Source organism: Notechis scutatus, chromosome 7 (assembly GCF_049901735.1).
Source record: "Notechis scutatus isolate UNSWTSFEM ecotype Mainland chromosome 7, rNotScu1.2, whole genome shotgun sequence".
Taxonomy (NCBI): Eukaryota; Metazoa; Chordata; class Lepidosauria; order Squamata; family Elapidae; genus Notechis; species Notechis scutatus.
In genome coordinates this window covers 2,565,354-2,578,713 of record NC_142015.1, presented here as the reverse complement: position 1 = coordinate 2,578,713, position 13,360 = coordinate 2,565,354, and the positions used below count along the sequence as shown (strand labels likewise).

The 13,360-nt window shown below is 44.5% G+C and overlaps 1 protein-coding gene across 5 annotated transcripts in view; it reads left to right on the top strand.

Moving 5' to 3' along the window:
- Positions 1-13,360, top strand: part of ANK1 (ankyrin 1) — a 167,780-nt gene that overhangs the window by 4,705 nt on the left and 149,715 nt on the right. The window contains exon 1 of one of the 5 annotated variants that reach the window (XM_087969894.1): positions 1,678-1,805. The exons of the other annotated variants lie outside the window; for them this stretch is intronic. Coding sequence (XP_087826020.1) covers positions 1,716-1,805 — 90 coding nt within the window. The 5' untranslated portion in view covers positions 1,678-1,715. Of the gene's footprint in view, positions 1-1,677; positions 1,806-13,360 lie in introns of those variants that run through there. 5 annotated transcript variants of the gene reach the window in all.

The following is a 13,360-nucleotide window of genomic DNA, read 5'->3' as shown; positions in this document are numbered from 1 at the left end:
ATAACAGTTCATTGCTGGGAAGTTACACTGAAAAAAGTGAGTTACGACCATTTTTTTCACACTTATGTTCCTTGCAGCAAAAATATTTCTCTGGTCTTTTAGAGTTGCCAGCAGAAAAGGAGTGGGGAAAGTAGTGCATTCCTTAAATGCTTCAGATAATTGCTAGGCAGCCGAAGCTGTTGGCATGCAAGATTATTACTGGAGAGCATGATTGATGGCTCTTGGCTATGGATGTGTCCCATTGGAGAATATACATCCAGGAGGTGGGGGAAGACCAGGGTCAAGAGGGAAATGAATGATGTGTCTCAGAGTCGGCTGCACCCAGGTAACGCCGACATGTTCACTCCTAATAAATCTTGTTTTTTGTTTTAACTCTGAAAGATGCGGCTAGAGACTCATGATTTGAATGGGGGTGGATGCCAGAGCCCTGACATTCACAACATTGGCAACATAAATTCTGGGCTCAATTGTGGTCATAAGTTGAGGACTGGCTGTATACTTGTAACTCAGCATTTCTGTATTGCATTTGTTTGAAGATCTGATGCACTGGATTGTAGTCCCCGAAAATGTGTGGCGCCTTAATATTGACGCTACAGTCAAATACTCACATTCCATTCAGTTACTGTTCCATTTCATGAATATTGTGTAAGGGGCACAGCAGAATATCTCTGCTCTTGACAGGTTGTTCTGTATTTTGTGTATATAACCAGAAGGAAAAAAAACCACAACCCTACTCAATGTAGTCGTCTCATATAAGCTGCATGCTATGAAAGGGGGAAGAATTGTAGCTTGAGAACAACTGCAGGGAAGTTTGATCAAAAGATGAATGGCACGAATGAAACCAGGCTAGATGTATCTCTCCTTTTCTTATAATTTCACCTAGATTAAGTTTTACAAGTGATGTTTCTGCAGTCTGATTGTCAATTGTACGTTTCTGGTTGGATAACCTCTTTTTCCCCCTTCTTTTGGCCTTACTACAAAGAAATGATGCAGTGAATTATGCAGCCCTGTATTTTGGCTCGGTGTTTTATTTCACCACGATCCGTGGCTACAAATTACGGCGGCAATGATAATATTGAGGATAAAAATAGGGGCGAAAAGCAGGTGGGCAAAGGAGATAACATGCTCACCCCCTGGGTTACACAGCCCCGTGAAGGAACTCAATTAAACTGACCATCAGCAGATGCAAAAGAAGGACCTGCAGCCACAATCCACTTCACACAACTCCTAATTAGCACACACAATTCATTGGCGTAAGATTGTGGTAATTGCCTGTGGTTGAAGTTGGCTTTCAGAAAAAAACCACAAATAAATGAATTTCATAGATCCAGTCCAGATTTGTCTCCGTATTATCTGAATGGATCTTCTATATTTAGAAGCAAGCGTATCGTTTTTCCAGAATGAAACAAGAGGGAAAACACGGCTGCCTTCAGGCTCAAATATGGAAATATTTGATTGTCATTCTCTCTCTCTCTCTCTCTCTCTCTCTCTCTCTCTCTCTCTCTCTCTCTCTCTCTCTCTCTCTCTCTCTCTTCTATGGTGATTGACTCAAATTAGTTGGTTAGTGAGTGTGGTGCTTTGATAAATGCCTTGCCCACATCAGTTGACATGCTCCATTTTGTGGTCTTAACCCAGTTTTCTGCAGGAAGTTGCGCAACAGGACCAGAACTCAAAAAAGTATTTTGGGGACACGGGAAAAGCGAGACACAGACAGAATGAAAAAATACAGCACAGAAAATGCTTGGGTGACGAGAGGGACAGTTGTTCATTTTGCATGCTTCCCCCATGAAAGGATTTTAAAACAGGTTAGATTTTTTTCGGGATGTTTGCCGTATAGGTTGGATTTGCATAACAGCTTCATCCAGGTCAATTCAACTTCCTTCCTTCCTTCCTTCCTTCCTTCCTTCCTTCCTTCCTTCCTTCCTTCCTTCCTTCCTTTCTTTCTTTCTTTCTTTCTTAAACCTGTACTGAGTTTGTTTTGCTTATTTTTTTGTGGTTTAAAACTTGGTTTGCATTTCGGTTGCGCAGCTCCTCTGGAAATGCACGCAAAGCAAATGGATAGGTTTGAAGGCATTTTGTGTTTGAACCTGCAGATGAAAAGGGGGTGAAGTGGGGACTTTCCATGTAACTTTCCATGTCCTAACAGGATTCTGTGTGCTTTGTCCACGACAAGCGATTGATTGATTGATTGGAAACTAAAAACATTGATGTTTCTGGAACTGGCCAGTCAGCCCTGGGTGCTAAACACAATTCAGTGTAGAAGAACAATTTGATCAGATACAGATTAACAGAGTTGGAAAGGATCTTGTAGGTCATCCAGTCCAACTGCCTGCCAAGCACCATTTCTGACAGATGGCGGTCCAGTCTCTTCTTGAAAGCCTCCAGTGATGAAGCTCCCACAACTTCTGAAGGCAACTTCTGTTCTGATTGTTCTCCCTATCAGAAAATTCCTCCTTATTTGCAGGTTGAATCTGTCTTTGTTCAGTTTCCATCCATTATTCCTCGTCTGGCCTTCGGGTGCTTTGGAAAATAGTTTGATCCCGCTCCTCTCTGGGGCAGCCCCTCAAATATTAGATGCTATCATGTCTCCCCTGATTCTTCTCTTCACTAGACCAGCCATGCCCAGTTCCTGCAACCGTTCATCGTATGTTTTAGCCTCCAGTCCCCTCATCATCCTGGTTGCTCTTCTCTGCCCTCTTTCTAGAGTCTCCACATCTTTTTTATAGTGTGGTGACCAAAACTGGATGCAGTACTCTAGGTGTGGCCTTACTAAGGCTTTATAGAGTGATATTAGTACCTCCCTTGATCTCGATTGTATCCCTCTGTTAATGCAACTTAGGACTGCATTGGCTTTTTTGGATCCCGCTGCACATGGCTGGCTCATATTTAGCTGGTTGTCCACTAAGACTCCAAGATCCCTCTCACAGTTCCTGCTATTAAGCCTGGTTTCACTCAGTCCATATTTCTAAGTGTTGTTCATGAATCCACTTCTTATTTTGAACTGCAGAAGTCCTCATTGAATCACCTTGAGTTAATTTTATCATATTTTTTTGGCTTCTCCATTTGAGCTTTTTATTTTATTTTTTAAAAAAACCATGCAATGATGCGTTCTGGGGAACTCAATGCTTATACAACTTTTTCATGCCTTTTTGCGAGGTTCTGATAAAAAAAGGAACACATGTCAGGACTCACTACTGTTTTAGTTCTTCTCTGACTTAAATGTTCCCATCCTGCGTAGTCTGGGGATGATAGGCATTGTAGTAATGAGTCCGGAAAAGAAAAAAAATTGAGTGGGGGGTCTCAGATGAGAGGCCATATCTTCACATGGCCAAAACCTCATTTCAATTTCTGCTTGTCTTTTCGACAACGTGCAACTTAGTGGTGCTTTCTCCCCACCTCTCGATATCACAAATGTATTCCATAAGATGAATACATAAGATGAATACGTAAGATTCCTTAGGTTTACTATTAAGATGATCAATAATATTGATAGCTAAGGTGCTCAATACATTGCAGAATTTTTTTGGAGAGGATACTGCAGTGGTTCATGGCTTTTCTAAATAAAACCACCAAATGCTGTTTTTTTCCCCCGGTTGCATAAGATCTGGTTGCTTTCTCCAGAGGGACATGGTAGCTTCTGAGGTTGGAGAAGGAAGAGCTGTTAGCAGGGACAGTGGTTCAGTGATTGCTGCATTCCTGAAGGATGGATGCTCTGGTGAATAGAATAGAACAGAACAGAATAGACTATAGAATAGACTGGAATATAGACTAGCATATAGAGTAGAATATAGACTAGATTGGAATAGCATAGAGAAAATTGGAATAGAATAGAGAAAATTGGAATAGAGAAAATTAGAATACAACAGATTAGAATGGAATAGAGAAAACTAGAATAGAATAGATTAGAATAGAGGAAATTAGATTAGAATAGAGGAAATTAGAATAGAATAGAGGAAATTGGAATAGAATAGAGAAAATTGGAATAGAATAGAGAAAATTAGAATACAGATTAGAATAGAATAGAGAAAATTGGAATAGAGAAAATTAGAATAGAATAGAGAAAATTGGAATAGAGAAAATTAGAATAGAATAGAGAAAATTGGAATAGAATAGAGAAAATTAGAATACAGATTAGAATAGAATAGAGAAAATTGGAATAGAATAGAATAGAGAAAATTAGAATAGAATAGAGAAAATTAGAATAGAACAGAACAGAACAGAATTCTTTATTGGCCAAGTGTGTTTGGACACACGAGGAATTTGTCTTCGGTGCAGAAGCTCACATTGTACATAAAAGCCATAAGCGATAAATCATGATCATAATCATCCTAAAAATACATTCATCACAAATCATGAGATACAAGCCCTAGTGATAGTCATAGGGTACTAAATAAGCAATCAACCTAAATCGTACTAAGAAACAAAAACAATATAAATCATAAAGACGCAAGTTTGTAGTCATAAGTGGAAGGAGATAGGTAATAGGAAGGATGAGAAGAAGAATAGTAACACAGTCTTACTAAATAATTCGACAATGTTGTGGGAATGAGTTGTTTAGCAAAGGGATGGCATTGGGGAAAAAACTCCCCTTGTGTCTAGTTGTTCTGGTGTGCAGGGCTCTATAGCGTCGTTTTGAGGGAAGGAGTTGAAACAATTTATGTCCGGGATGTGAGGGGTCCGTAGATATTTTCCCAGCCCTCTTTTGGACTTGTGCAGGAAGGCAGGTTGGTAGCCATTGTTTGGTAGCAATTCATGCTAGCATGAGTCTCAAAGGCGTGGCCTCTTTTCAGTTCCTTTCTGAAGAACAAAGCAGATGGGTTTAGAACAGGGGTGTCCAACTGTGGCAACTTTGAAGACTTGTGGACTTGAAGTTGAAGTCCACAAGTCTTCAAAGTTGCCACGGTTGGACATCCCTGGTTCCACACAGTCTTGCTGACCTGACCCATCCTCGATAGTCACAAAACGGGAGCTGTCATTTGGGGGCCATCAAACAAGGAAGTTGCAGTCTGAAATAGTTGTGGTGTGTGCGCGGAAACTCTTGTTTCGTTGTTCTAGAATAGGACACACACCACCCCATCCCTAGAAAACCTCAGTCCGTGGGCCTAAGTTGGTGGGAATACCAAACATTTGACTTGGTTAGAGAGGGATCCATCTCATCTTTTTCTACAAGGTCTGGAGAAGGTGCAGAATGGCTGCTCTTCGGCGTCGAGCAGAATTGGCTGGAGGATGACATAAAACAAAAAATAATGACCTTTTGTTGGCTAAGGAAGAGGCAAACCAGCACAAAGCCATGGGGGTGTTTCCATTAAGATTGTTGGACCAGGAACAGGGAAACTCCATTTCAAGGCCATCTACAACATCCATGGGAACTCCCTGGAAGGGTTTGGCTCCGTTACCCTTCTCTTCCACCAAGCTATTCCAGAAGATTCTTGCCGATGTGGGGAAAAAAATAGAAAGGAAAAATGAGGCACAGTATCCTGAAACAAAGGTGGGAAGTAACAACTTTAGCTAATACAGGTAGTCCTTGATTTACAACAGTTCATTCAGTGACCCTTGGGGAGTGGTGTGGTGGCATAGAGGTGGGGGTCTTGCCTCACCATCAGGACACTGTGAGTCAGTGGTGGGATTCAAACTTTTTACTACCGGTTCTGTGGGTGTGGCTTGGTGGGCGTGGCTGGGGAAGGAGAATAGATAGGGTTGGCGGGGCCAGTCAGAGGTGGGATTTGCCGATTCGCATAACTACTCAAAAATTTCCGCTACCAGTTCTCCAGAACCGGTCAGAACCTGCTGAATACCACCTCTACTCCTAGTGTATCTTTACCTCGATCCTAGGTAGAGGCAGATATTTCTTTTTCTGGGTACGTTGGAGAATAAATCTGCTAAACAAAATTCCACACTGGTGACGGGGAAGGGCATCCGGCCACGAAAACACTCTGCTAACTCCATTCAGTGGCCCCGACTTCCTCCCTGCAAGGGATTATGGGATCATTAAAAGAAGATGATTCGGTGGTCATTGGGAGTCACAACGGCGGTGAAAAATGGGACTTACGACCGTTTTTCACAGTGATGACCTTTGTAGCATCCCCACGCAATCAAAATTCAGGTGCTTGGCAACCGACTCACATTTTATGACGGTTGCAGTGTCCTGAGGTCATGTGGTTCCCTTCTGACAAGCAAGATCCACGGGGAAGCCAGATTCACTCAACTAGTTACTAACTGTTACTAACTTAAAGAACTGCCGTGATTCACTTAACAACGGTGGCAAGGAAGGTCGTAGAGTGGCGCAAAACTCACGCAAGCATTGTCTTGTTTGAAGCAGGACGACCTGTCTATAAATTATCCAACCTCGAAGGCAGAAAAGCGAGCTCCTAGTGACTTTCTCAACCGAAGGAAAAAAGTGGATTTAAAATAGGGCCAAGCAGGAGACAGAGAACTTCTAGATTAACTCTGTAGATTAAATTCTAGAGAGATACAATCTAGAATTAAGGAGCCATTTTGGAACAGCTTGCCACCAGAAGTTGTGGGTGCTCAACAGTGGAGGCTTTTAAGAAGAGGAGGGACAGCCATTTATTGGGCATGGTATATGGTCTCCTCCTGCTTGAGCAGAGGGGTGGACTACATGACCTCCAAAGTCCCTTCCAGTTCTGTCAATTCTGTATTCTAGTTGAATCAGAACTAGGTTTTGTAAACGTTTGTGATGTCCAAGAGCCTGCTGTTACTTTGGGGGTAAAGAGGATGTCCCCAAAAGGAGCTTTCCGAACCGCCTGCTCCCCCAGAAGTGGCTACAAGGTCCAGGATTCCCAGCCTAGCGATCAAACTGGCTCACCGTCCGAGAGCTGCGCCCATCCTGAATCTGAAGGACGGAGCTTTCAGGATCTTGTTGTGAAAGCTGCCTCCTTCCTTTAAAAAAATTACTCTTTTGATCCTTCACAATATCTTCCCTTGGAACCCCTCTACGGATTTTACCCTTCGCAGCTGAAACAGGCTTGGAGGGGCGAGAGCAGAGGTGGGTATTCAGCCGGTTCTGACCAGTTCTGGAGAACCGGTAGGGGAAATTTGGAGTAGTTCGGAGAACCGGCAAATCCCACCACCTCTGACTGGCCCCGCCCCCACCTATTCCCCGCCTCCCGAGTCCCGGCTGATTGGGTGGGTCTCCTTTGGTTGCCCTGCCCAGGAGAACGGAGCTGGAAAGCAGGTTAGTGGCAAATCCCGCCTCTGACTGGCCCCACCTATTCCCGCCTCCCGAATCCGGCTGACTTATTGGCAAACCCACCGCCTCCCGCCCCACTTATTCCCCTCCGAGTCCGGCTGATTGGGTGGGTCTCCTTTGGTTGCCCTGCCCAGGAGAACGGAGCTGGAAAGCAGGTTAGTGGGGTGGGGAGGGAAGGGGGATTTTGTATTAACCTTCGCCCAGGAGTGGGGAGGGAATGGGGATTTTGAATTCCTTCCCCTGCCACACCCACCAAGCCATGCCACGCCCAGCAAACCATGCCACGCCCACCAAGCCACGTCCACAGAACCGGTAGTAAGTTTTTTTTTGAATCCCACCACTGGACTTGCACCCCAGCCCGAGACAACCTCATGGGTTTCAACCTTATTTGTAAGGCATTAAATCCCCATCATGGGTTCTGCTGGGTTTTGCCAAGCTGGCAGATTCTACTTATAACCACTGGCAACCGGCCAGTGTCAGAAAAACAGGTGAGAATTATGATGGCAATTGACAGTAGATGTCCAGTTCTGAAGGTGACGGAAAGCTCGGAGGCGCATGAGGTTCTTTGGCACAGCATGAATCCCTCTGGCCCAAAGGTCTTCCTGAACCAGATATTCGAGCTGGCTCCCCAGAGAATGGAGCGATTAAGCCAAGATCTACTCTTGGCATTGTGTTAACCTTGGCAAATTGTCCAGAGAGAAATGTTTAAAAGGATGGGAGATGATTGGGGAAGAGAAAATGGCTCTCCTTTTTCCCCCCCTCTGCTTTCTTTCCTCAAAGGGTTTGTTTTAGACCAGAGGTGTCGAACTCATGAAGATCGAAGTTAAGTTGGCGTGTGGCTTCAAGGCTGCCCTGTCCTGCCCCTGTTGGAGACTGATTCTGACGGGGAGGTCGAGCAGCTGACGGAGTGGGAGTGCGGCTGGGGAGGAAAGTGGGGAAGTGCACAGTCCAGCTGGGCATTCAGAGGAAGACCCAGGCCCACCCCGTCTTCATCCTAGGGCATTCAGGGAGGAACGGATAAGGGAGCAACATGGGTTACAGGGGAGAAAAAGGCCCTGATTCCCTTCATTAGCCGCAGCTGGGAAAACAGGATAAAGAGAGCGTTTGCGCACGGCACCTTGCTGGAAGCAAAGCATGCATTATTTTTGTTTCTCAAGTCCTGTCTGGGTTCTGGTATCCTCCCAACTGTATGTGTTTCATGCTTTTGTGCTGCGTCCTGGGTCGTCATAGCCCTGAAGGTAGCTCAGAAGCGTGGCTCCTTCCCTCCCAACTCCATGGGTCCTTCCTGCTCCTTCCCGTCCTCTCCAGGTGGGCCTCCAAAGAGAGGCTGAACCAGGAATGGGTTACAGGTGCCCACCCAAGCTCTTTTTGGCTGTCGCAAAAGGTGTCCGGGTGGACATGTTTTGTTGGATGATACACCCAGAGGGGTGGGGGGGAAAGCAGGGTCAAGGGTGACAGTGAATTACGTATCTCAGAGTTGGCTATCTGTAAGGGTTCCGGCAGTTACTCCAATGAAATCATGAGCCTCGAGCCACACTCCCAAAACTTCAAAGGATTTATTAGAAGTTAACATTCCAGCATTAGCCTGGGCATAGTCAACTCTGAGATACGTAATTCACTGTCACCCTTGACCCTGCTTTCCCCCCCACCCCTCTGGGTGTATCATCCAATGAAACACGTCCCTAGCCAAGAGTCATCAATCATGCTCTCCAATTAGATTTTCGCCCGGCAGAAGCTTGAGTCATCTAATCAGTCTTGAATGGAAGGTACTTTTGATTCCACCCTGCCGCCTCCTCTTTGAAACTCCCCCTTCTTCTTTCTGTTGACAACTATAAAACGTGCGTACAAAATGGTTTATGAGTTGAACAAAAGGGACTTGATCAGGGGTGGGCCGTTGGCAGTTCGGGAGAGCCCCCTAGCTAAGATTCTGCGCAGTTCGGAGAATCCCCCCCCCAAATCCCACTCCTAGCTGGCTCTGCCCGCCCCTCCCCTCCCCTCCCAGGAGTCCCCACATGGCCCATTTTGCAGGTAAGTGCACACAACCATGTGACTAATTTAACAGCCGCAATGATTTCACTTAACGGTGGCAAGAAAGATCGTCCCATGGGGCAAAACTCACAGAACAACGGTCCCACTTAGCAGTGGACGGTTTGGGCTCCACTGTAGTTGTACAACAAGGACTACCTTCAAGTTACCTTTCTGCCTCCCCCTCCCCTTTTAAAAACAGTCTTGCTAAGACTGGCCAAAATGTATCCAAACATAAAAGCAGAATGTTGGAAGTGTAAATATAAAGAAGGAACGTTCTTCCATATGTGGTGGCAGTGTCCAGAGGTTAAAAAAATATTGCACGAGGGTGCAAAGATGGCTATTAGAAATTACAGAACACAAATTAGAACTTGAACCGGAAATATTTTTATTAGGAATAATTAAGGGGAAATTGAGCAAGGGCATCCAATATATCATTATACATATCATAATGGTGGCGAGAATAGCTTTCACACAGGGATGGAAGAAAGAAAAGATACCATCTGAAGAAGACTTGACATAAAAAATAATGGATTGTGCAGAACTGGATAAATTCACAATGGAATTAAGAGGCAAAGATGATTTGGACTATTATGCGGTTTGGGATAGGTGGTACAAATGGGTGGAGGATAGAAATAAGAGTTGATGTTTAGGTATAAAAGGAGATGTAAGTTTAATAATGACACAGACACCGTTAATGTGAATAGAGATTTGTATTTTTGTTTTTAAAAAATAAAATATTAAAATAATAGAATAAAATAGTCTTGCTAATTTTACAGGCTTGATTTTTAAAACAAATAAAAATAAATTAAATAATTTCTCCTATATATATCTGAGCTGGTTTATTTTTGCCACAGTTCACAAATGTGCTGTTTAAAAAATTGAGGAGATGAATTGGCTGTCTGGGAGGAACAGGCGATTATCCTGTACTTAAAAGTTGACATATACTCTGGCCCACTCCCCCAAATTAGAATTAACATCCTGGAAAGGCTTCTCCAAGGTCAGAGGTCGGGAAGTAGAATCATGCCCCTTGTCTCCCCCCTCTCTTGTCCTCCTTTGTCTGATCTATAAATATTAATCAAGGATGCACTTTGGATTTCTGGCATTTCTGCTGCTTATTCTATTTATTCTCAATATTGATCATTTTGAACCTTGAATTATTTGTGTGCGTGTTTTTTTTTTTTTAAAAATCCTTGGCTAACAATTATACCTGGTGCTTTAATAGAATAGCAGGATGGCTGAAAAAGACGTACAGTTGCAAAGTTGGAAGGGGCTTCGAGGCCATCTAGTCCACCCCTCTATTTAGAATAGAATAAAATAGAGCTGGAAGGCACCTTGGAGGTCTTCTAGTCCAGCCCCCTGCTTAAGCAGGAGAGCCTATACAATCTCAGAGAAGTGGCTGTCTAGACGCTTCTTAAAAACCTCCAGTGTTGGAGTGCCCACAATTTCTGGTGGCCAGCTGTTCCACTGGTTAATTGTCCTCACTGTTAGGAAGTTTCTGTTTAATTCCAGGTTGCTTCTCTCCTTGATGAGTTTCCATCCCTTGTTTCTTGTCCTGCCCTCTGATGCTTTGTAGAATAATTTGACCCCCTCTTCTTTGCGGCAGCCCCTCAAACACTGGAATACTGCTATCATGTGGCCCCTAATCTTTCTTTATTCTAGGCTAGTCAAACCCAAATCCTGCAACCGTTCTTCATATACATTTTAGTCTCCAGGTCTTTGACCCTCTTAGTTGCTCTTCTCTGAACTTTTTCAAAAGTCTCAACCTCTTTTTTTTTGCAGTATGGTGACCCCAAATTGGTTGCGGTATCCCAGGTGTGGCTTTACTAGGGTTTTACAAAGTAGCACTAATATTTAGTGCTAGAATTTTGAACCCTTGACCAAAGCTCTGAAACTCACAGCCTGAGTCTCCTCGGTTTCCATCTTCCAAGCTGCACCAGTGCTATTTTTGACTCACTGGGTTGGTTACTTTTTCCAAATGATTTTAATCATTTTAACGAGGGAGTGTTTTTTTTTTTTTTAAAGTGCTTTACAGTAAAGTTGGCTGCACCGTTGGTTATGATTTTTCTCTACTACTCCCGTTTTGGTTTGCTTTTTTCTTTAAATTACTTTCTGTTTACTAGCTGTGCAGTTAAAGAGGGTGTCCTGCCTTCTCCATGAAAGACTGCCAGCTGTTTAAAAATATTTCCAGAGGCTGCATTTACAACTTGCACAAAGTCCTGATTTGCAAGGATTGTAGTTTCTTGACTGAGTCACAGCTGTCTAGATTGACATAAAGAGTCAAGTCCTAAACTGTAATCTATAACCATAGTGGTGTCGAGTTCACACAACGGATGAACAAACCAGATTTATTTAAGCTTAGAACCTTGGTGTCATGCCCTTGTTGGAATCTGATTCCGAGGCGAAGTTGAGCAGCTGGCAGGGAGTGGGAGTGTGGCTCCAGTGGCTGTGGAGGAAACGGGAAGGGCACAGTCTGGCTGGGCATTCAGAGGAAGACCCAGGCCCACCCCCTCTTCATCCTAGGGCACGCAGGGAAGAACGGATAAGGGAGCAACATGGGTTACGGGGGACAAAAGGGCCCTGATTCCCTTCTTTAGCTGCAGCTGGGAAAACAGGATTTAAAAAGAGTGTTTGCGCACGGCACCTTGCTGGAAGCAAAGCCTGCATTATCTTTGTTTGTCAAGACTTATCTGGGTTCTGACATCCTCCTGAATGTGTGTGCTTCGTTATCTTTTGAAGTCTGCAATTCCTTATCCTGCCCTGTCTCGTTAATTGCGGGACATCCCTACTGACCACCCGGTTCCACAGCCCTGGACAGGGAAAGAAAGTTAGGTGGGGAATGCTGACTCCCTCCGCTGGAAAGCTGGAGCCCCTTCCTGGCCTCGAAGGGAAGAGGCATCAGTCTTCCTGGGGTTTGGATTGTGCAGCCAGAAGGTGGGAGAGCTTTGCCCCAACTCTGGCCGGACAAACCGGTAGTTCCGGGGATCAGTTGGTCCTGCCCACCCACCCCTGTCCTCATCTATCCTTTATTCCCTTGTTTTGAAGCCCAGCTGATTGTGCAGCACAGTGGACTGCTGCGCCTCAGCTGTTTTACTCACCGGGGCTGTAGCAGAAGGTAAGTTTTAGCTGAAAATGGCTGTTGTTAAAATGTTGCTTGCGTGCACAGCGCTCTCTCTCACCGAACTGGTTGTTACACCGGGTGAATCCCACCATTTCAACTTCAACTTCCAGAATTCCCCAGCCAGCTGCCCCCAGTCTTAAAAGGTGCTAAGTTTGGAGACCCTTGTACTAGATGAAAGTTTAAAACTAGGTTGTTTTTGTCTGTAGTTTAACAGCATAGAGGGTACCCGGCCATGGTTTTAATATGGGATATGAACCAGTTCATGCCTGAATATATTTCATTTGGTGTTTTTGTAGTCTCTCTCCCTCTCTCTCTCCCTCTCCCTCTCCCTCCCTCCCCCCCTCTCTCTCTGTAAACCATGGTTTTTGGCTTAGAAGGACTCAATGTAGACAATATAGCTTGTTTCATGAAGGTTAAAACCACCTATGGCTTAGTGTGACATATGAACTTAGTTGATGTGATAGATTGCGTTGAAGCTCTGTAGGTTTAAAAGGGATATTGCTGCATTAAACAGGATGGATGTCCACCCGAGACTTTCCCATCAAGGTTTAGCCCCTGCCTGATTCTGGAGAGTTTGAAGTGGAAGAAGAGGAGAAAGTTGAAGGAGCTAAGGAAGAGGAGATGTTCTCGCTTCATTGGAGAGACATCTTCCCTTTAATCTGGTCTTTCTCAGAAGTTGATCTACTGTAACATGCTGAGCCGTCATGTGGTTTGGCTGGTTTGGCTTGTGCAAACCGTGATTTATGAATTACTGCGTTGGGTGAGCTGAATCAATACTTTTTTTAACCAAGGAACTGTGCTTAAACAAAGCACGGCTACAGCATTGTGTGAATTCTGTCCGAACATGGTCTACCCCAGGCCTTCCTCGAGATCGGTCATCCAATCATGCTGGATCCTACCTTCCACCACGCTCAAATGGCCTTGCAGTTGGGGATGCTAGAATTGGTAGAACAACATATCTGTGGGCCAAGGGATCCAGAAGGCTGGTGGACATTGGTGGACAT